This window comes from Branchiostoma lanceolatum, chromosome 3, assembly GCF_035083965.1.
Source record: "Branchiostoma lanceolatum isolate klBraLanc5 chromosome 3, klBraLanc5.hap2, whole genome shotgun sequence".
Taxonomy (NCBI): Eukaryota; Metazoa; Chordata; class Leptocardii; order Amphioxiformes; family Branchiostomatidae; genus Branchiostoma; species Branchiostoma lanceolatum.
In genome coordinates, this window is record NC_089724.1 from 4,882,191 (window position 1) to 4,902,927 (window position 20,737).

Genomic DNA, 20,737 nt, shown 5'->3' on the forward strand with positions numbered 1-20,737 from the left:
AGAGGTCACGGGTTCGATTCCCAAACCTTCCCCGGTTATGCTAGGGTCACATTTTCAAGCCGGGGCCCGGCCGGACAGCTTGTTAGAACGAAAACTATGATATAGAAGACAACAAAATACACAAAACTTTTGAAAAATTGTTCCTTACCATACGTTATGTATATTCTTGATATGCAGCTTTTATTCTTCCTTTTCTCAAACAGCCCGGTCGGGCCCCGGCTTGAAAATGTGACCCTAGCATTAAATATGTAATGCTTCGGTCCCATTTCCAATCCTGGGCCCGGCCGGGCTGTTTGCGACGGCTAACAATAAAAACATTTTACGTTTTATTCTTTGTTGTCCCTAACATCATCTTTTTTGTTCCCGCAAGCTGCCCGGCCCGGCGCCGGTTTGGAAGTGTGACCTTCGTATGACCCGCGATCACAAATGTAGTGAACAGATATCTGTTGGAGAGACACCTTTGGACCTTTCTCACCTGTAAAATGATGATTGCCAAAAAAGCAATTAGAATATTGTTTTCGTAACCCTTTGCCATCTTTAAATCATTTGCTGAAGCTGCTGACTAGATAAGATTACAGCTTAACTGTCAGAAGATGAGTGACTGGGCTGGGCGCGTGATCGAGAGGTCATGGGGTTCGATTCCCAAATCTTCCCCCGTTCGGATATGTAATGCTTCGGTCCCATTTCCAATCCGGGGCCCGGCCGGGCTGTTTGCGACAACTAACAAAAAAAATTACGTTTTATTCTTTGTTATCTTTTATATCATCTTTTTCGTTCCCACAAGCTGCCCGGCCCGGCGCCGGTTTGGAAGTGTGACCTTCGTATGACCCGCGACGAACAGACGTCTGTTTGAGAGACACCTTTGGACCTTTCTCCCCAGTAAATTGATGATTGATGCCAAACCAAAAAAAGCAATTAAAATATTGTTTTCGTAACCTTTTGCCCTCTTTAAACATTTGCTGAAGCTGCTGACTTGATAAGATTACAGATTTTCTGTCAGAAGATAACCACGTCCTTAAGATATTTGGCTTACTTGAACATTTACTATTACTAATAACAACCCAGTGCCCAAAAAGCTACGGCCTCAAAAAGACTATCGGACTACATTATTTTATCACAATCATGACACTACCCATGGCAACCAGAACCAGCACGTCTCCCTCGAATTGGTGCCGCTTGAGAAGACGGATGCCGAAAGTGTGTTGGTGTCAGAATCACAACCGGTCATCCACATTAAACAAATCCACGCGAAGGCTACCGTGTCACAGGGACTGACATGGTCACCATGCTCAATTTACATATGACACCACTTAATTATGATCGATCATGGTACATTATTAAGCCAAATCCTACTTTCAAATATAAGTTCATAGTAAATAATGACCGGGATGACTATGACATGTATAGTCTTGATTTTTCCTACGGGAGCTAAAAGTACAGGTCATTGTTAGACGTATTTGACGATTTACAGAATGTCATTCAAAATATGCCAGTATTGATATATACGTGGACCCGACCCCGTGCTATTAAAGCCTCCTTTTTTTGCAGGCTTCATGGCGGGTGCCGGTGTTTATTTTCTGAGGGAGCGCTGATGCGCGATTTTCAATATATCGGGCCAGGTTCTTTTGCTGGAGAAATCGTAATTTCTGCAGCTGGCAATTATGATTTCTCCAGCAAAAGAACATGTGGCTGATTCCGATATGTAGAAAATCGCGAATCAGCGCTCCCCCGGAAAATAAACACCGACACCCGCCATGAAGCCTGCAAAGGAGACTATAGTGCCATTACAGGCGATCCGAAAGGTCAACTATAAATAGCATAACAAGACTGAGAATTGGTGCGCATTGCTTAGAAATTGAAAAGGGTCGTCACAAAAATATACCAGCCGAAAAGAGAATGTGTCCCACCTGCAAAGAAAATATTGAAGATGAATACCATTGCCTTATGATATGTCCATCTCATAATGAAGAAAGGAAAAGACTGATGATTACATGTAAGAAGGAAATAACACTACCTGGAACAAGTAGAGAAATATTAAATGTACTTCTGTCATGTCCTGACTCTGCATCTGTCTACCTAGGCCAATTCATATATAATGCTATGCAAAAGAGAAGCCGTGCCATAACGTGAAATATATCACGCCATTATCTTATGTATCGAGTAAAGATGTTAGGTTAGTGCACTAGTATAAATAGTCCGAAGTTGTTAATATTCCATGTTATTTGCCGTACATTGTACCTGATGCAATTGTTGTGCAATAAACTTGACTTGACTTGACTATCATAGGCAAACAAACACGGCACAAGTACAAGGCTGTCAAGGACATTTGGATCCCCCGATTTTCTTGGAAATCGGAAAAAGCTGATAGTCGTTAGAAGATACAAAGATGCATTCAAATAGTACATGTATGATCGAAACGCACTACAGCAAAAGAGTTTTCTCAAAAGAAATGTTGAAATAGAGCTCAAACTATTCATCCCATTTTCTTAAGTTAAAAAATGTGAGCATACATGTACTATTTGAATGCATCTTTGTATCTTCTAACGACTATCAGCTTTTTCTGATTTCCAAGAAAATCGGGGGATCCAAATGTCCTTGACAGCCTTGTACTTGTGCCGTGTTTGTTTGCCTATGATAGTCAAGTCAAGTCAAGTTTATTGCACAACAATTGCATCAGGTACAATGTACGGCAAATAACATGGAATATTAGCAACTTCGGACTATTTATACTAGTGCACTAACCTAACATCTTTACTCGATACATAAGATAATGGCGTGATATATTTCACGTTATGGCACGGCTTCTCTTTTGCATAGCATTATATATGAATTGGCCTAGGTAGACAGATGCAGAGTCAGGACATGACAGAAGTACATTAAATATTTCTCTACTTGTTCCAGGTAGTGTTATTTCCTTCTTACATGTAATCATCAGTCTTTTCCTTTCTTCATTATGAGATGGACATATCATAAGGCAATGGTATTCATCTTCAATATTTTCTTTGCAGGTGGGACACATTCTCTTTTCGGCTGGTATATTTTTGTGACGACCCTTTTCAATTTCTAAGCAATGCGCACCAATTCTCAGTCTTGTTATGCTATTTATAGTTGACCTTTCGGATCGCCTGCAATGGCACTATAGTCTCCTTTGCAGGCTTCATGGCGGGTGTCGGTGTTTATTTTCCGGGGGAGCGCTGATTCGCGATTTTCTACATATCGGAATCAGCCACATGTTCTTTTGCTGGAGAAATCATAATTGCCAGCTGCAGAAATTTTGATTTCTCCAGCAAAAGAACCTGGTCCCGATATGTTGAAAATCGCGCATCAGCGCTCCCTCAGAAAATAAACACCGGCACCCGCCATGAAGCCTGCAAAGGAGGCTCCAATAGCACGGGGTCGGGTCCACGTATATATCCATACTGGCATATTTTGAATGACAGTCGGTAAATCGTCAAGTACGTCTAACAATGACCTGTACTTTTAGCTCCCGTAGGAAAAATCAAGACTATACATGTCATAGTCATTCCGGTCATTATTTACTATGAACTTATATTTGAACGTAGGATTTGGCTTTATAATGTATTATGATCGATCATAATTAAGTGGTGTCGTATATATGTATGGCAATCACTCGTAAATTGAGCATGATGACCGTGTCAGTCACAGTGACACGGTAGCCTTCGCGTGGATTTGTTTAATGTGGATGGCCGGTTGTGACTCTGACACCCACACACTTTCGGCATCCGTCTTCTCAAGCGGCACCAATTCGAGGGAGACGTGCTGGTTCTGGTTGCCATGGGTAGTGTCATAGTTGTGATAAAATAATGTAGTCCGATAGTCTTTTTGAGGCCGTAGCTTTTTGGGCAGTGGGTTGTTATTCGTAATAGTAAATGTTCAAGTAAGCCACATATCTTAAGGACGTGGCTATCTTCTGACAGTAAAGCTGTAATCTTATCTAGTCCGCAGCTTCAGCAAATAATTTAAAGAGGGCAAAAGGTTACGATAACAATATTCTAATTGCTTTTTTGGTTTGGCATCAATCATCAATTTACAGGGGAGAAAGGTCCAAAGGTGTCTCTCCAACAGACGTCTGTTCATCGCGGGTCATACGAAGGTCACATTTCCAAACCGGCGCCGGGCCGGGAAGCTTGTGGGAACGAAAAAGATGATATAAAAGATAACAAAGAATAAAACGTAATTTTTTTTTTGTTAGTTGTCGCAAACAGCCCGGCCGGCCCCGGATTGGAAATGGGGCCGAAGCATTACATATCCAAACCGGGGAAGGTTTGGGAATCGAACCCCATGACCTCTCGATCACGCGCCCAGCCCAGTCACTCTTCTTCTGACAGTTAAGCTGGAATCTTATCTAGTCAGCAGCTTCAGCAAATGATTCAAAGAGGGCATAAGGTTACGAAAACAATATTCTAAATGCTTTTTTGGTTTGGCATCAATCATCAATTTACAGGGGAGAAAGGTCCAAAGGTGTCTCTCCAACAGACGTCTGTTCATCGCGGGTCATACGAAGGTCACATTTCCAAACCGGCGCCGGGCCGGGCAGCTTGTGGGAACGAAAAAGATGATATAAAAGACAACAAAGAATAAAACGTAAAAAGATTACTCCTATCAACCATATATTGTGTATTTTCTTGATAGGCATTTTTTATTGATAGTTGTCGTAAACAGCCCGGCCGGGCCCCGGATTGGAAATGGGACCAAAGCATTACATATCCAAACCGGGGCCCAGCCGAGCTATTTACGTGATCAAAAATCAAACAATTAATAGCAAGAAAAACACAAATGGTGCTCATGATAGATTTTTGCAATTTTTGCTGTTGTTGTTGTTATTGTTGTTTTCTGATTTTTTTATATTCTACTTTTTGTTCCCACAAACTGACCGGGTTGGGAATTATCATCTTTGCATTACCTAATGTGGTCATATCAGCGTCTGGACGGTCATTTGTTTCGCACCGGTCATATGTCTTTTACTTTAATCTAAGCCATGTTCCTGTGGCACAAGTGGTAACGCGACCCCGCTACTGGTCGTTTGGATCAACTTTCGTGTATCAATGGGTCGGAGTTTGATATTATATATTTTTGATTGCTGATAGTGCAATACATAACGAGTAGGGGTGGGTACTGTGTACCGGTACAAAACCGGTATTTTCTTATGGACCGGTCCAAAAAAACCGGTCCAGAAAAAATCAGTGGACCGGCCTATGGACCGATTAGAAAATTCACAGTACCAGGCTACCAGCAGGCGGTCACACATAACCGGTCTAATACAAAATAAGCAGATTTAACGAGTCGTGGTTTCCTTTTGCGAAGACGTTAGCTGTTAATCATATGTAGATGAGTCAACAGACGGCGAGTGCACATTAGTGTGCACCGAGAATAATCACATTATTCTAAGTTAGTATACAATTTGAACATGATTTGTAGGACTCACATAGACCTTAACTTGTGTCTCGCTCTCCAAAATATGATGTGCTGCGACACTACTTTAATCAGGTACAGGTGCAGGTCCGGACCTGGACCTGACCCTCTGGACCTGGACCTGGACCGGACCTGAATTTTCTGTACCGGTACCCACCCCTAATAACGAGGCTTGGCTACGACTGATTTACATCCAAGCCTATCTGTTTACCCCTGCTCTTCTCGATAAGCGTGTTGAAACTCTTAAGTAAAGAAAGTTAATGTGAAGTATCTCTTATTTCCTAGGAACAACAATTCAAAGCTACGCCCTTCGTCAGTACGACGAGTTCAAGACGCTGAACAAGAAGCTGCCGTGGCTGGCGGCTTTGGCGGGGGTGAAGCCACTTCCCGCCGGCGAGACCGCTAACGAGGCCGGCCTGACCGAGTATCTGCAGTCCATCGTCAAGAACAAGGACCTCCGGACGTCTCGACTTATGGACGACTTCCTCGGCATCAACTGGAACTGTTCCGGCGTCGTCTGGTTTAAGGTAATGGACTGGTCCTCACTGTCAATCACCATTAGCAGTTCAACCAATTATGGCATTTCAGTTATCGTCCGTCAAATATTTGCGTTTTGCATATGGTGATTTTCTGTTGTAAGTAGCTAATTGTGGAGAAATAAAGATACGTTTCTACGTTTTGACGGAGGTGGGCGAGACTGTGGGATCGGTCTTATACTTTGGCTCCTGCAGGTCATTTTGAAGTTATTTAATTGTTTTTCAATCTACAGGATACGGCGTCTTTCATGACGCTCCTGATGGCCACGAGGTTACCTGACTTCGTCCCGGAACGTCCCAACATCACCCTTGCCAACGTCCTGTCGGACGAGTACCCTATGGAGTGTTTCCTCTACATGTCGGCCTACAAGCAAAACTATCTGGATAAACAGTCCATTCCGACCTTCCTGCACCTCTTCGACAGTTACACCGAACAGATGCCGAAATTTGAAGGTATTTATCAATCTCATCTATTCATTGCTTTTGCCGTAGGCAGAAGGGTATATTTTTTGGTCGGAATTTGTGGAGTGATCGTGTTGGCATGCGATATAACTCTTGATGCCATGGACTACAGTGGGCATTTTTGATCTAAATTTTGGAGGAGGATAAGTCAAGCAGGGTTTGGTGAATTTTCATTGTTTTGGGAAGGCAGGAACCTTTGGCGATGTTGAACATAGTTGAATCTAATCCAAATCAGGGCCTTATTTACACAATTATAAGGTGAAGTTAAAATCCCCTTTCAACGAGCTATTTTTTTTTTCATTTCAAGACAGTTCGGTTGCCCGTTCGACTTATATAAGTTGATTTCCAAGAGGGCATATGCAAGGCAAGACATGTTCCATTTAGTCAGGTGGAGACAGAGGTGGACGACATTCAGTAGAACAAATAAAATTCAGCATACCATCTAAAACTGTTGAATATTTGCTAAAGATGCCGCTATTCTTATGATCCTTTGTGACGTCACAACCACCATGTTGGTCGTTTAAACCTGGAAGATCCAGCCCTATTTGCATATGTGTTGAATGTATTGTACAGTTTTGTACTTTTGATATTAATTGGCTGGTACGTGATGTGTATATTTTGCTATTGTTTCATTTTCAAAATTGTCAGCAAACTCTGCAATTCAGGGCGTTGTTCCCTCCGCATTTACGTTTGCGCTAGGTGATAAACGTGTTTGTACAAAGTTATGATTTCCCGTTTTAGTCACATATACAAATGAAACATTTACATGGCAACATCCATGTTTAACAATCCAATATGGCTGATGGTACTGAAGTCATAGCCACGTGGGTTAAAGCACAGTTTACACCAATCATAGCTTCGCTCTGTGTTCTACCCATAGCCCTGCCCACGGCAAGAGTGCCACGCAATCAGCCAGACCAAGATGTGTGGCCACCTGGCGTGACGTCACCGATAGAGCTGCCCTACCATTACGTCACGGTTCCTGTACATTTCCTTCCTGGAGGGTGAGTTACTTTGAAATTTTCAACCAATCGCCGGTGACAAACCGGTACTGTGTTTCCACGTGACTTTTCAGAGCTGCAATATGCATGATGGTTGCTTAAACTAGCAACGGTTAAAGTACACATTTGCATGTGAATAACGGTTATAATTAGTAACGTTACTGTTAGTGTATTTCAAATTCAGAATTTACGTGTTAATTACCTGATTTAAATATCGAACATGGCAGATGATAATACGCCATAGTCACGTGAATGCAAATGCCTAGTGCAAAAGCAACTTTTTTCATGACGCCTTAGGAGCAGTGCCAATAGTATGATTCTGTGATTGATGCATAAATTACACATATGCATTTCCTAGGAAATTGGTTTTGGCAAAACCTTATTCAGTCTCTCAGCATCAACAATGTTTACATGTTTCTAGATCTTCTCAACATTCCTTAAACCTAACACTTTACATTTCTTTAGATACGTCAATGGTGGCAACGTGCGTCTCTCGTTCAACGGAAGGACGAAGTTTAACTTCTTGAAGGAGGACATCTTGAGAAGTTGGTACGGCAGACTGGTCGGCTATCTCAAACCGAAGGCTATCCTTGATGTAGGCACCGGTAAGATCAGTCAATTAATGATTAATTATTTCATTAATGATTTATTGTCCCTAGAAGGAAATCTCTTATGCTGAATTCTGTGCCAAGTCTCCAAATACTTGTGACCTACACAGATATTAACAACTTATTTCAGCCATTCCTGGTAAATGGAAAATAATACTCAGCGAGAAGTGGAGGGACCTTGTTTGTTTGCCCGCTCAAAAAAAAATCACAGATGGTTACAAAATATAAAAATCAACAAAAGTATGTATACTTACTTTCTTGTATCCACAAATGAAGTTAGTGTAGCTCAGAAAACTAGACCACTAGTATCATGGTACTACTACTTTGACAAACCTATACCATGGTGAGAAGTATTTACAAATCTATATAGATGTACGATCAATCCCAGTAGTAGATATTTTCAGTATCGTTTGATTAATAAATTCTTACCTTGTAATAAAATCCTACATATATGGAAATTGATAGATTCTAGTTCCTGTTTGTTCTGTCATGATGATGAAGAATCCTATGTTCATGTTTTCTGGGAATGCCCACATGTAGTATCGTTTTGGATTAACGTACAAAATTCCTTTATGGTAGTGTTTGGAGACGTATCTACAAATGCGTCTCCTCTGAAAAATTCAATTATTTTGCTAGGTAAAATTTTCATTTTCCGGTGTAGAAGGTTAAAAATCATAAATTTCCAGTCCTTAAGAAAATTAGTATCTACTTTTGAAAAGACAGAACGTCTCATTGCATCTCGGAGGGGGAAGCTGGAGAAGCATCGGGGTAAATGGGGAACCTTATGTTTAAAGCAATCTTAATAATATATAATATGATTTAGTTTAGTTTGATTTGAACTTATGTAGATACAGTTGAATAGTAACTACATGATATAGTGATAAAGAGGTATAGAAATTATATAATTTGTTACGTATTGTACTGATGGCAACTGATACATGATATTTCAAGGTAGGGTATTGTTTGTTTCTGTGTGTGCTACTTCTGTACACAATGTCCTGGATTTCATTTAGTTTTTTGTCACTCATGTATGTCTAGCTTATGTATATTATTTGGATGGAAAATTTCTTTTTGAAATACCAATAAAGAAAAAAAAAAGATCAGTCAATTAACCGATCAATAGCTGGTTAATGACAAAGTTACTAACTAGTTATGCTTATGGTACAATTCTTTTGATGTAGCCAGATAAAAGTGAGTTTCGATCTATGTTTGTCACATTTTGTCTAATGCTTTCTTCTTTGTGATGTTATATTTTATTTATTGGTTTGGCTGTTCAGGGCACACAGCCAGGGCTTCCCAACTAGCCTGTGGATATTACAAAGAGCTAGCCCTGCTGATTTAAACAAGACAGTACATAGGAATTTTGACATGGACAGCGTAACGAGATATAACAGTATTTGAAAATGTCTATAATGGTATCTACATCGGGAGGTCAGGATCAGAACGAATAAAAGGGTTGCCTAAACAGTCCCAGAGTTTCCTTTTGAAGGAGACAGTCGTGGTGGTGGCGCGAGTGTCAGTAGAGAGGGTATTCCAGAGTGACGTTGCGCGGCAGAAGAATGTTCTCTGGCCTCTGCCGGTTTTCTTGACTCTGTGATTATTGTCATTGTATTATTCGTGATGTGTACTTTAGTGAGAACGTTGATTTTTATGTGTGATGACGGCAATATAGTAAGTAGTACATCACTGATCTGGTTAATTTTCATATAGGAAATTGTTTCTCGGCCTTCGTGTTCGGAGAGATGTTCCCGGAGAGCGATGTGATCGGAGTCGACTTGGCGGCGCCCTTCATCCGCTTCTGCCGCCTGTGGAAGAGTCACAGACCCGGCGGCGCACCTAATGTCAAGTTTTACCAGGTACTTTCTTTCGTTTCTTGCTTCTTTTCATCCTTAATTACCTCCCTCCTTCTTTCTTTCCTTCATTATTTGCTAGCCCCCTTCCAGGCTTCCCTCTCTTCTGTCTTTCCTTATTTACTTCTTTCATTACCTTACTCCCCACCCTCCTTCCTTTTTTCCTTGTAATTTATTCTTTGCCTTTTTTTACCATGATAATCGTACCTTCGATTCCATCCTTCATTCTTTGCCCTCTTTCTTCTTTTCTCCCCCTTCCGATATATCTCTCCCTGGCCTCCATCTCTCCATCAATTCTCTAGCTCCCTATTTGTTTATTCCTATTTCACTAATCCCTTCATTCCTCTTTTACTTACTGATTGTAGCCGTCAATAGTTTGTTGGTAAAAACTTTTCCCAATCCTATCTTAACCTTTCAGTCATGCAAACGTCGGATGGCGTTTTTAGAAAAAGAGTCCATCATCATGCATGGATATCTGACAGATTAGTATATTGATCCGTTTTCTTTTGCTTGTCTTTTTTTTTAAATTAGGATAACGGAGAAAAACTCCACTTCCCCGACTCGACGTTCGACGTGGTAAATTTCGCCTACGTTCTACACGAGATGCCGGCGGAGAACGCCCGGCGCGCCCTGCTCGAAGCGCAGCGCGTCCTCAAGCCGGGCGGCACCCTCAACGTCATCGAACCGCCGTACTACAACAACCCCGTCGAGCGCCTTACGTTCGTGGAGTTCAACACGTGGGGCCATCACTGGAACACCACGGGCGACCACGGCCCCGAACCGTACATGGAGGAATTCCAGAACACTTTCCAGTTGCCAAACCACATGTCTAACATGGGCCTAAAGAACATTACACATATTCCCAACTCAATGTTCGATGCTATATACATCGCACAGAAGCCGTAATGTTTGCTACTGAATGTGGATCAACAGCTTCAACCGAGTAGAGTACTAGCATTGTAGACAAAGAATATGTAACGTTACATGTAGCGATATGAGGTCGACATGCTGCTATAATCTCGGAAGTTTGTATTGTTTTGTAACTGTGTTTCTAGGCACCGGTATGTTTTCGAATTCCATCCCAAGTACTCAGGAACTTAAGTTACAGTGACAAAATGATGAATTAAAAGCACATTCATATGATATGGCAATGTTAGTTTGCTGCAATATGATACATGTTTTATGATAAGTACAAAGGAAAAACTATGAGACGGGTAACCTGGAATTTAAATTGTGGCCAGGGCCCCCACATGCTAGTTATTCGGCACCAGGTCTAACATACCCCGAAGGAAATTTTGACTCAGCTACCACAGGAAGGCCCAGTGTAGCAGGCCAGAGTATACTCAGGTATATTCTAGCCTAGCCCAGATTATACCCGGGTATATTCTGGCCTAGCCCATATTAAACCCCGGGGTATAATCTGGGCTAGGCCAGATTATACCCCCTGAGCCAAAGTATACCCCCCCCCCCCGGGCATAATCTGGGCTAGTCCAAAATATACTAGTACCCGGGTATATTCTGGGCTAGCCCAGATTATATCCCCAGACATATACATTTGATTTGATGCCAGGATTTGATACCAGGGGAATGACGACGGTCTACTTTCTGCACATCATTCTCCGTCATATTTTCACTTAAGTATATATTCGTATACATTTGAATCTGAGGTCATTATTTCTAGGGGATAGGCTTGTGTCTGCGTCCTTAATTAATATCGTGCTACGAGTCTTTTCTCTTTTGATTTGCGGACAGCAGGGAATAATCTAATAGGTATGGAAACTGATAAAGAAATGCCCTAACCAAAACGCCGCAACTGTAAAATTAGGTGTTTTGACATTCAATTACGTTTTGAACCTCTGACCTCCGTCAGTCGACTTCTTGGAAAGCTGACTACTTACTTGGTAAGCGATACATGGACACCGGACAAACTCAGCGTGGAATCTCCATAATGGGCCTACTTATGTTTTGCTACCCGCATGACCCGTTGACCATTGTTCGGGTTAAGTCAACAGTTGAATTATACACACTTGATGTTATTGTGTGCCTCACCAGTGGGATCATCAGTTGATCACCACCCGTCGTTGGGAATTTCGGCCCATTTAGATCAATATTCCCTCGGGGTGGGGGGCCAGCAGTGCTTGGTACACCACCTCCCACTGGTGAGTTGCAGAATGGCTATGTCTCAGCCTTTTTTGACCTGGATGTATTTGTTCCAGATCCATGCAGAACCCGTTTCAGCCGCTTCTACTGCAGCTCTTGTGATAGACTTGATTTCCTTCCTTTTGCACCCTAGCACTCTCAACCATTTTTGAAAGGATGTTGCAGCAAAACCCCGGCAGCTGACTTCAAATGGGTAGCATGAAGCTTTCCACCCTCTGTCTTTACATACTTCACACAACTCTGCATACTTGGTCAGCTTCCTCTCATGGGCAGCATCTACATTGTCCTCCCAAGGTACAGTCAGTTCTCCAATCACCACTTCTTTGGCACTTTCCGACCATATTGTGATGTCAGGACGGAGCAAAGTCACCGCAATATCTTCTGGGAAGCTCCCTTCACCCTCTAGGTCCACTGTGACTTGCCAGTCATTTGCAGAGGAGAGGATACATGGCTTTAGGCTGGTGTCGTTATTCCACGGCGGAGCGCCTTCCTTGATGAATGGTACAAGGCGGTCTATGTGGAAAGGAACATCCTCAGCATTGGTGCATTCAACTCTCCTTTTCACAGCCTCCGCAGCCACTTTCAGCACCATGTTGTGTCTCCATGTGTACTTTCCACTGGAGAGTGCAGATGGACATGAGCTCAGGATGTGCTGTAGGGTCCCCTTCTGTCCACACGCTTTGCAGATGTCTGACTGGTCATCATACCACCGGCTCAGGTTTACTGGTGTTGGTAGTAGGTCATATGTGGAGCGCCACAGGAATGAAATGCGGAGAGGCTCCATTCGCCACAGGACACTAAATGGTACATCCCTTTGTTGAACACTTTCCCAGGTAGTCCACCTTCCCTGTTTGCCTTGTCCCGCTGCTACTGCAGCCCTCTTCTCTTCTTCTACATCTCTTATTTCCTGTGTTACCATCTCCCGCCTTTCTTTCTCTGTAGAGGATGACCACCACTTATGGGGTATCAAACCTAAACCTTGCCGGCCTGTCTGGGTTGCACCCATCAACTCCTTGTGCTTTAAAATTAGGTGTTTTGACATTCAATTACGTTTTGAACCTCTGACCTCCGTCAGTCGACTTCTTGGAAAGCTGACTACTTACTTGGTAAGCGATACATGGACACCGGACAAACTCAGCGGGGAATCTCCATAATGGGCCTACTTATGTTTTGCTACCCGCATGACCCGTTGACCATTGTTCGGGTTAAGTCAACAGTAAAGAAATGGTTCTTTCTGCCCTAGATCCAGGCTATAACATACCGGTATCATCGACATCAGCTTATTGTTTACTACACAAGTCCAAACCAAACCAAAAAGTCTTCGTGTAGAGCGAAACTCACTTTGATTGTTTTGGTTTTATAAGCTTAAGTGTATGTCGTTTTTCGCCTGAGGTTTAAGAAGAAAATTTTCAATAGCAAAAGAAGGGCAACTTTGATCGTATCTTTTCATCTCCAGTTCCAATCTTAGTCACTTGACGGGCCCTGACAACGGTTGCTATCCGCCATATTTGTGCCCCTCTGGTAGCAAACAAATCCGCGTGGCCCTAGGGGTGGGTAGGGACGGGTGCACTGTATATCTCACTGGTCTGTTTATTCTCAGCAGTTTCAGCATTATCTTATATTGTCAGCCTATTCATGTTAGGTCTTGTAACCCTTTACCTTGAAGTGGACTTCAAATCGCCTTGTGTGCAGACAATTGGGCTTATACATTAGAGAAGCAACAACAAGTGTCGAACATTTTCCAGAGGAGAACCAAGTTCTTCTTCTTCTACGATTTTAGAAGTTCTGTTTGTATTCCAGCTCCCTTCAGCCAATCCGGATTTCTTACTATATCTACACAGTAGTCCTTTTTCGGGTTTCAAGTTGTCGGGATCGGGCAAATGAACTGTACCCTGGCCATACTCCCCTGGCCAATTATCCTCTCTATTTGGATAGATTTTTGAACCCCGCGTCCTTAGTCTGGTCTGGTGGGGACGAGTGTCACACTCACAGCGATTTTGCGAGCCTGGCAGCCAGGCTAATGACATCGGAACCTTCGTTCGTTAAAACGGACATATTATAAATGTAGTGGCTAAATCCTCATGTCGTATTAATGTACAATGCATTGCGCTTGGATATTGTTGATGAGACAGGCAGGCATCAGGCCGCTCTAGTTTCTGTTAGCAGCATTACACCATTGATTGATTCACCAGCCCAGCCAGGCGGATTGCCCTTATCTAGCGCAAGTCCAGATCAAGTCAGTACAAGAGCCCGAATGCAGAAAGGTACATTTAGGCCAAAAAGCCCCAATTGTAGAGTCCATATTTTATCAACCTATTCCCCGTCCAGATTTGCAGGTACCATACTCTGCAATGGCTAGGTTATACCAAGGAGGTGGTTATACATACATAGCACGATATCAGACCACTGTGTGAAGAGTTTACAGTACCGGACACACCGGGTGGCACTGGGCGGGCCTGGTTAGAGTTAATCCGGGACGTTTACACGTACTTGAGAAGCGCAGCTTGATAAGAGAATAACCAGCTGTTAATAGCTGCTGCACACGCCCATGCTGGTACAATACTAGTATCTCTTTTCGTAAACGGTCGTCATTCAAAACTAGCCTCTGCCAGGCCTCGCAGATGGGTAGAAAAATAGTAGAGATTGGCCTAATGGACGGTGAATGCTATGCTAAGGGATTTGGATACGGAGAGAGGGTCCAATCAAGGAGGTTTTATAGTCTACATTGTTTGTAACTAACCTCCTTGGTTGAATATGCCACAGGAGGTCGCAAACTGTAACTTCTATAGCGGACAAACCTCTCTGGCATGTTATCCGTTTATTTCGCCGATTTCTAAGATTTTTCCAGTGACCTGTGGAGCCCGGTAGAGGCTAATTCAAGACAGTAGTAGTAGTAGTAGTAGTAGTCCATTGTTTTGCTACAAAATGTACATTCTTGAAATATACACTTTGATACTATATGGTTCGTGGGCCTGTGTCAAGATTAAGCGTTTTGTCCTCGGTTAATTCACGAATTCCTTTACGTTTTTTCAATGTGATGTTGCGCATTTTGAAGTGAAATATCGATGTCTTTTTTCTTATCATTTGTTAGCACATAAATGTTATAATACGCTTGTATGTGGCATTGGTCGGTCAGCGACATACTATATTGTTCTAGATGGAAGCGGCCAATTGTGAGAGAAATTGCGCTGCCAAGTGTCAGCTTCACGATTGTTCATCTGAGTATCTGCATCTCTATAGCCGGTATAACCTTTTTTGCAGGCATCTAGCCTCTCCCAGCCATTTCTGACAGCTTCTGACAATATTGTTAAACAAATACTCTATATTGTCCTGATGTCAAACTGAAAATCAGGCAAAACATGGAACTCACATTCCCCAAATCGGGTCATCTTTTACTAAAATGTACTTTTCATGATATTGGAACAGGATTTTACCAAATCCGAACCAGCTATGAGGTTGAGAGAGGGTCAATGTATTATACTTCATGATGATGATCGATGCATAGCTCACTTCCGGGTTTCTCGACCCCACACGAGCACTACAGACAGCATCTCGCCACTGCTTGTGTGAGTGTTCTCGAAATTGGGGGCGATTTGTACAACGCCACTCTGCAGAGAGGTGGCTCGGAATGTTTACCAGAGCATAGGCTATGTGTGGTTGTGTTTCTTTGCGGTACAGGGTTTCTAGACGCGACTTTCACGCGACTACGCACTGTGGCCGGGCGATGCCGCCATTGGGTACGGCCCATATTTCCGGGTACGGCCCATATTTCCGGTTACGGCAAGCCCGGCCAGCAATAAGAAAAAAAAAAATGTAATAGTATAAAAACTGTAACTTGAAAAAGAAAACAGCCGGGAGGAGTCTGCATCGGAGGCTAGGCCCATAGGGAGTTTCATGGGGGTGACGTGGCCATGGCGACCGTAGTTTGACTTTTCTCGGTCCCGAACATTTTCCTATAGACACAAGCATTAAGCGGCCCGCCCAAGGCGACCGCCAATCATTGGGAACGTTAACACAAAGAGCCTAATCCTGCCCATAACGACCGTCTGATTTTCTGAAAGCATGCCGGATGTCGGATTTTTCTGCGACGGAAAAGTTTTTAAGACATTGACATTTGGCTGTGATAGATTTATCCAATAAACCAAGTGTTTCAATAAAACTTTTACACAGATTTGTTAATGATACTAAAGCCACAGCAAGTAATTTTTTTATGGATGACATCATTGCAAACTTCAAACTTAATGCGCGCGGGCGAAAATCTTATCCATAATGTACCTTTCGATGCGGTCAAAAGCTTGGCCAGCGATATCACAACGTTCCATTTCCAGATCCAAAACGTTTTGCCCCTTTTATTCAGCGATCGGGGCCTGAAAGAATGAGGTCGGCAGGTTTTTGTTAGAGTCTTTTCCTAAGCCTTACCTATATCCATTTCCCACTAGGACGGCGCTCTCGCCGCGCGCCCTCTGCAAACCTTAACTTCAATAGACCGCTCAGGGACTTTATTCGATATCTATGAAAAAAACGATTTTTTTCCAGACTCTGTGTGTATCATTGTCTTTTTAGCCATACTAATACATTATGCATAATTACTCATTCCTCAGAGAAATAAGTGAAGTTTATTGCAAGTTCATGCCCGTGGGCTAATTGCAAATACATGGTAAAAACATAGGGAAAAGCATACATGCGTCAGTAAACTGTGTCTGACTTTGTTGTAACAATAGGCTACTGGTACTAAATACAATTGTTGGCTATATCTAAACTAGTTGGGTTTGACTTCTTTTTTGGAGGCAGTGGAAGACGAAAAGTCCCACTTTATTAATATTCCCTTGGTGAAATAAAGGATAAGACAAACCCGATTTAGGTCTCATCGAGAGCGCAGCATGATCTCCGTCTAGTGGGATTGGGTTATGTGTGTGTGTGTTTGTGCGTGCGTGCGTATACTATTTGACGTAACAGCGCTATTCGACTGGGAGACATTGTTTTGAAGTCAACGATGTAACGGAACACAAACATAACAACGATAACAGAACATGAAATTTTTGTATAATCTTTCTGTCAACTGAAATTGATCATTGTGGTAGTTATATGTTCTTCAAAATCGCATCATTTTTCATTCATCAACATGTACGTAATTCATTGTCTAAAACTCTTTTTACAGAAAAGTGGAAGCGTCTGAAGAACGGCATGTTCCGTACAGACCAACAGGGCAGACCCGTAAGACCTGAGGGAAACCCGAAGCTGCTTCTGCCGGTCTTCCAAAAGAGAGAGATAAATGTAGGGAACCTGTTAGGCCATAAGCTTCCCAAGTGGACGCCGTACCTTGAGTCTGAGGTAGAAACAACCCAATCGGAGAAGTACCTACAGCTCTTGAAGACGGCGTCCACAAGTCGACCTGCTTGTGTACGCTACGCGATGGGAGATAGGACAGGGTAGAAACTGGACCGGCTGTCGCCATGTGATCCAGCGGAGCTAGCCAGCAGGAAGAGGAGACGAGGCACTCATCTCCGAAGAGCTGGATCGTTTTTTGGCAGAGGAGCTGGAAAGTGCCGAGGTGAGATGTCATACAGTATTTGAACAGAGATTGCGGATAGGACTGGACATTTCACGATGTTTCGATAACTTAACTCCAGCCAACGTTGATTTTTTTCTAATGTGACTTTCGTCTGATGTGATATGGTTATTGACCATCAGTCTTTTTCCGCCATGTAGATTGTCGGAGGAGGAACAGCGCTAGGGACGAGGGGACGAGGAGGACAGAGAGGGCGTGCTCGTGGAGCCCGGAGAGGTGGACCTGGGCGTGGGCGCGGTCGCAGCTAGAATGGTTCAAAGCTCCCCTCTATCTATGTATTGCGCCCTGTTTTACATACATGTATATTTGTATTGTGTGAGTTTTAGTTTGACGCCTGTAGGTTTTCGTTTTAAAGCTTTGAACACTTGTTCCAGGGCATCTGCAATGTTCTGTGACTTCTAGCATGATCTGGTTACTTTTCGTGTCAATTACATACAGAGATATTCCTGCAAAAATGAACGAAACAGTCGGACAAGAGCAAGTCCTTAACGTTAATTAATAATTACCAATGACCTTCTTTTAGATAGTATGTACATTATGTTGCATATAGATGAAGTCGTTGAAAGGAGCGGCAGTTTCCTTTTATGGTTGGAAAAAAACGCACGTCTATTGCTGGGAATATTGATATGCTTTCTATTGTTATTCTAATTATATTTACATGATCTATCAATATGTTAAAGATTTCTTTACTTAAGGATATAGTTGTATCAAGATGTCTTCCCAATTCCATTGAAATACAGCATTCACGTTGTACTCAAAGAAGCTTTTGAATGTTTGAAAAATGGATTGTGACATGGTACTACTCGCAATGCTAACAATCGGACGTAATATCACATTGTTCCTGTTGATCTTTATGCAGTACAAGTTATAGTATGTCGACTCTAATACATTCTTTATTACCCAAGACTTCTGTCTGGCTTGTTATTAAATCATGTGACTCACGTTTTTTCCCGACACAAGGCCGCGCTATCAGTGAGGTTTTTGGCCTCGCTGTTGATAACGTCGCTTTCGGCCTAGCTATCGGCTATGAGGCTTTTAGCCGCGCTCGCTTCTGAGGCTTTTAGCCGCGCTAGGGAAAGAGGCTTTTAACCGCGCTCTCTTTCGAGGTTTTTAACCGCGCTCTCTTTCGAGGCTTTAAACCGCGCTCTCTTTCGAGGCTTTTACCCGCGCTCTCTTTCGAGGCTTTTAACCGCGCTCTCTTTCGAGGTTTTTAATCGCGCGCTCTTTCGAGGTTTTTAACCGCGCTCTCTTAGAAGGCTTTTAACCGCGCTCTCTTTCGAGGCTTTTAACCGCGCTCACTTTCGAAGCTTTTAACCGCGCTCTCTTTCGAGGCTTTTAACCGCGCTCTCTTTCGAAGCCTTTAACCGCGCTCTCTTTCGAGGCTTTTAACCGCTCTCTCTTTCGAGGCTTTTAACCGCTCTCTCTTTCGAGGCTTTTAACCGCGCTGTCCGTCTTTACTTTTGGACGTGTGGGTTGAAACGAGGCTTTTAGCCGCGCTTGTGCCAAGATATCTAAGTGGGGTCGGAGTCAATTTTAGAATTATCCATGTCTGACATTTGTAGAATAACAGGCTCAACGACTTCTTTTTCTAGATTTTTGGCTATTAGAATTTCAAAATTGCAGACGAAAAAAAGGGAATAAATTGAATTTTCCCTTTTAGATTTGGATCGTGTTCACAGTAAATGGCAGCTGTATTTGTTCTGACGGACGGTCGGGCGAGTTTTGTCAGATCGTTTCAAGGAATAGAAATAATCAAGTAGTTATTGTCGTGTAGGCGTCCGTTCTACCGACCGTTGTTGTTGTAATCGGTTGTATCGTGACTGGAGTCCTGGTAAAACGGGGTCGCCGTCGTACAAGGAACAAAGAACAGACAGATGTTGAGTTAGAAGTTACGTCTGTCATGAAAACTCTTTCGTCATGGGAAGCAGACAAGGAGGACATTCGTTTCGAACACATGATCGGTGAGGGAGAGTTCGGCCATGTCGTACGAGGAAGACTGCGCGTGCCCCAAGGCTACGAGGTTTTGGTGGCCGCTAAGAGCATCCGGCCTGACCGCATGACAGAATCGGCTGTCCGCGACTTTCGACGCGAAATGGACATCCTCGCGAGAATCCACGAGGACAAAGAGGGACACCCGAATGTGGTGAAGTTTTATGGAGTTGTGACCAAGTCGGACCCTCAGTACATCCTAGTAGAGTACGCGAGCAATGAGGACCTGCGACGGTACCTGTGGAACGTAAGAGAACAGTGTAAGACCACGGGACACACGAAACTGTTAGAGCGGCTGGGGTTTGCCTGTGACGTGGCCAGTAGGTTATCGGAGCTGGCGCGTCTGAAGATCGTACACCGGGACATCGCAGCTCGTAATGTCGTCATCAGCGACAGGAAGGTGGCCAAGATCGCGGATTTCGGGCTGTCGCGTGACGTTTACATGTCGTCGGCGTACGAACGCACCAACCAGGGCGGGAAGGAGGAACTGTTGCCGCTGAAGTGGATGGCCGTGGAGTCGTTACGGGACGGGGTGTACACGTGTGAGAGTGACGTGTGGTCGTACGGCGTGCTGCTGTGGGAGATCACCAGCTTTGGAGAGGAGCCGCGCTATGCAGGAGGTCCGATGCACCCCGACGTCTGCACAATGTTGGAGCTGCTGAGGAAAAGAGTCCGTCTGCAGCAGCCAACGAACTGTTCGCAGCCGCTGTACCGCATCGTCAGGTCCTGCTGGATAGTCGATCCGTCTAAACGACCGACTCCCGAAGAACTGTTGCGCAAGATCGAGCAACTAATGCCGCCGCACCTGGTCAATCGTCACCTTCGATAAGAAATTTTAGACCTCAAAATATCTTACAAGGACTTCATGGATTTTATTGTACAATATTGGGCCTTAGAAATACATAAACAAGGTTATATTCTACTGAGGTATTGGTATATGCTGCGTAACATAGATAAGATGTAGATTTATCCACTGAAAGAATGGGAATGGAGCTTACGTTTAATGATTACTTCATATGTAGTACCAGTAGAAATTACAGAAGTATCCATTGTTTTTGGAGGAAGCTACATGTATATGTTAATAACCGAAAGTCAGGCAGGGATAGGAAGTATATTCCATGTCACAGAC

At 43.3% G+C, this 20,737-nt stretch overlaps 3 protein-coding genes across 3 annotated transcripts; 2 read left to right on the forward strand and 1 right to left on the reverse strand.

Moving 5' to 3' along the window:
* The first annotated feature begins 5,673 nt into the window (after positions 1–5,673).
* On the forward strand, positions 5,674–11,033 carry LOC136429801 (demethylmenaquinone methyltransferase-like). Its single transcript, XM_066419778.1, has 6 exons — positions 5,674–5,960; positions 6,203–6,422; positions 7,312–7,435; positions 7,898–8,037; positions 9,751–9,896; positions 10,422–11,033. The coding sequence occupies exons 1-6, from the start codon at positions 5,907–5,909 to the stop codon at positions 10,794–10,796; spliced, it is 1,059 nt and encodes a 352-aa protein (XP_066275875.1). The 5' UTR covers positions 5,674–5,906; the 3' UTR covers positions 10,797–11,033.
* Positions 11,034–11,989: 956 nt separating this feature from the next.
* Positions 11,990–12,969, reverse strand: LOC136429229 (uncharacterized). Its single transcript, XM_066419101.1, has 2 exons — positions 12,280–12,969; positions 11,990–12,046 (listed from the first exon to the last, which is right to left on the reverse strand). The coding sequence occupies exons 1-2, from the start codon at positions 12,967–12,969 to the stop codon at positions 11,990–11,992; spliced, it is 747 nt and encodes a 248-aa protein (XP_066275198.1).
* A 6,340-nt stretch (positions 12,970–19,309) lies between these two features.
* On the forward strand, positions 19,310–20,675 carry LOC136429212 (fibroblast growth factor receptor 3-like). The gene has a single exon (XM_066419087.1). The coding sequence runs from the start codon at positions 19,520–19,522 to the stop codon at positions 20,435–20,437; it is 918 nt and encodes a 305-aa protein (XP_066275184.1). The 5' UTR covers positions 19,310–19,519; the 3' UTR covers positions 20,438–20,675.
* The last annotated feature ends 62 nt before the right edge of the window (positions 20,676–20,737 follow it).

Bases quoted from the DNA above. Each gene is read 5' to 3' on its own strand.
- LOC136429801 (XM_066419778.1), top strand. From the start codon at position 5,907: ATGGACGACTTCCTCGGCATCAACTGGAACTGTTCCGGCGTCGTCTGG. The intron at 5,961-6,202 runs GTAATGGACTGG...TTCAATCTACAG, and splicing joins CCGGCGTCGTCTGGTTTAAG to GATACGGCGTCTTTCATGAC. The intron at 7,436-7,897 runs GTGAGTTACTTT...ACATTTCTTTAG, and splicing joins GTACATTTCCTTCCTGGAGG to ATACGTCAATGGTGGCAACG.
- LOC136429229 (XM_066419101.1), bottom strand. From the start codon at position 12,969: ATGGTAACACAGGAAATAAGAGATGTAGAAGAAGAGAAGAGGGCTGCA. The intron at 12,047-12,279 runs GTATGTAAAGAC...GCAACTCACCAG, and splicing joins AGTATGCAGAGTTGTGTGAA to TGGGAGGTGGTGTACCAAGC.
- LOC136429212 (XM_066419087.1), top strand. From the start codon at position 19,520: ATGAAAACTCTTTCGTCATGGGAAGCAGACAAGGAGGACATTCGTTTC.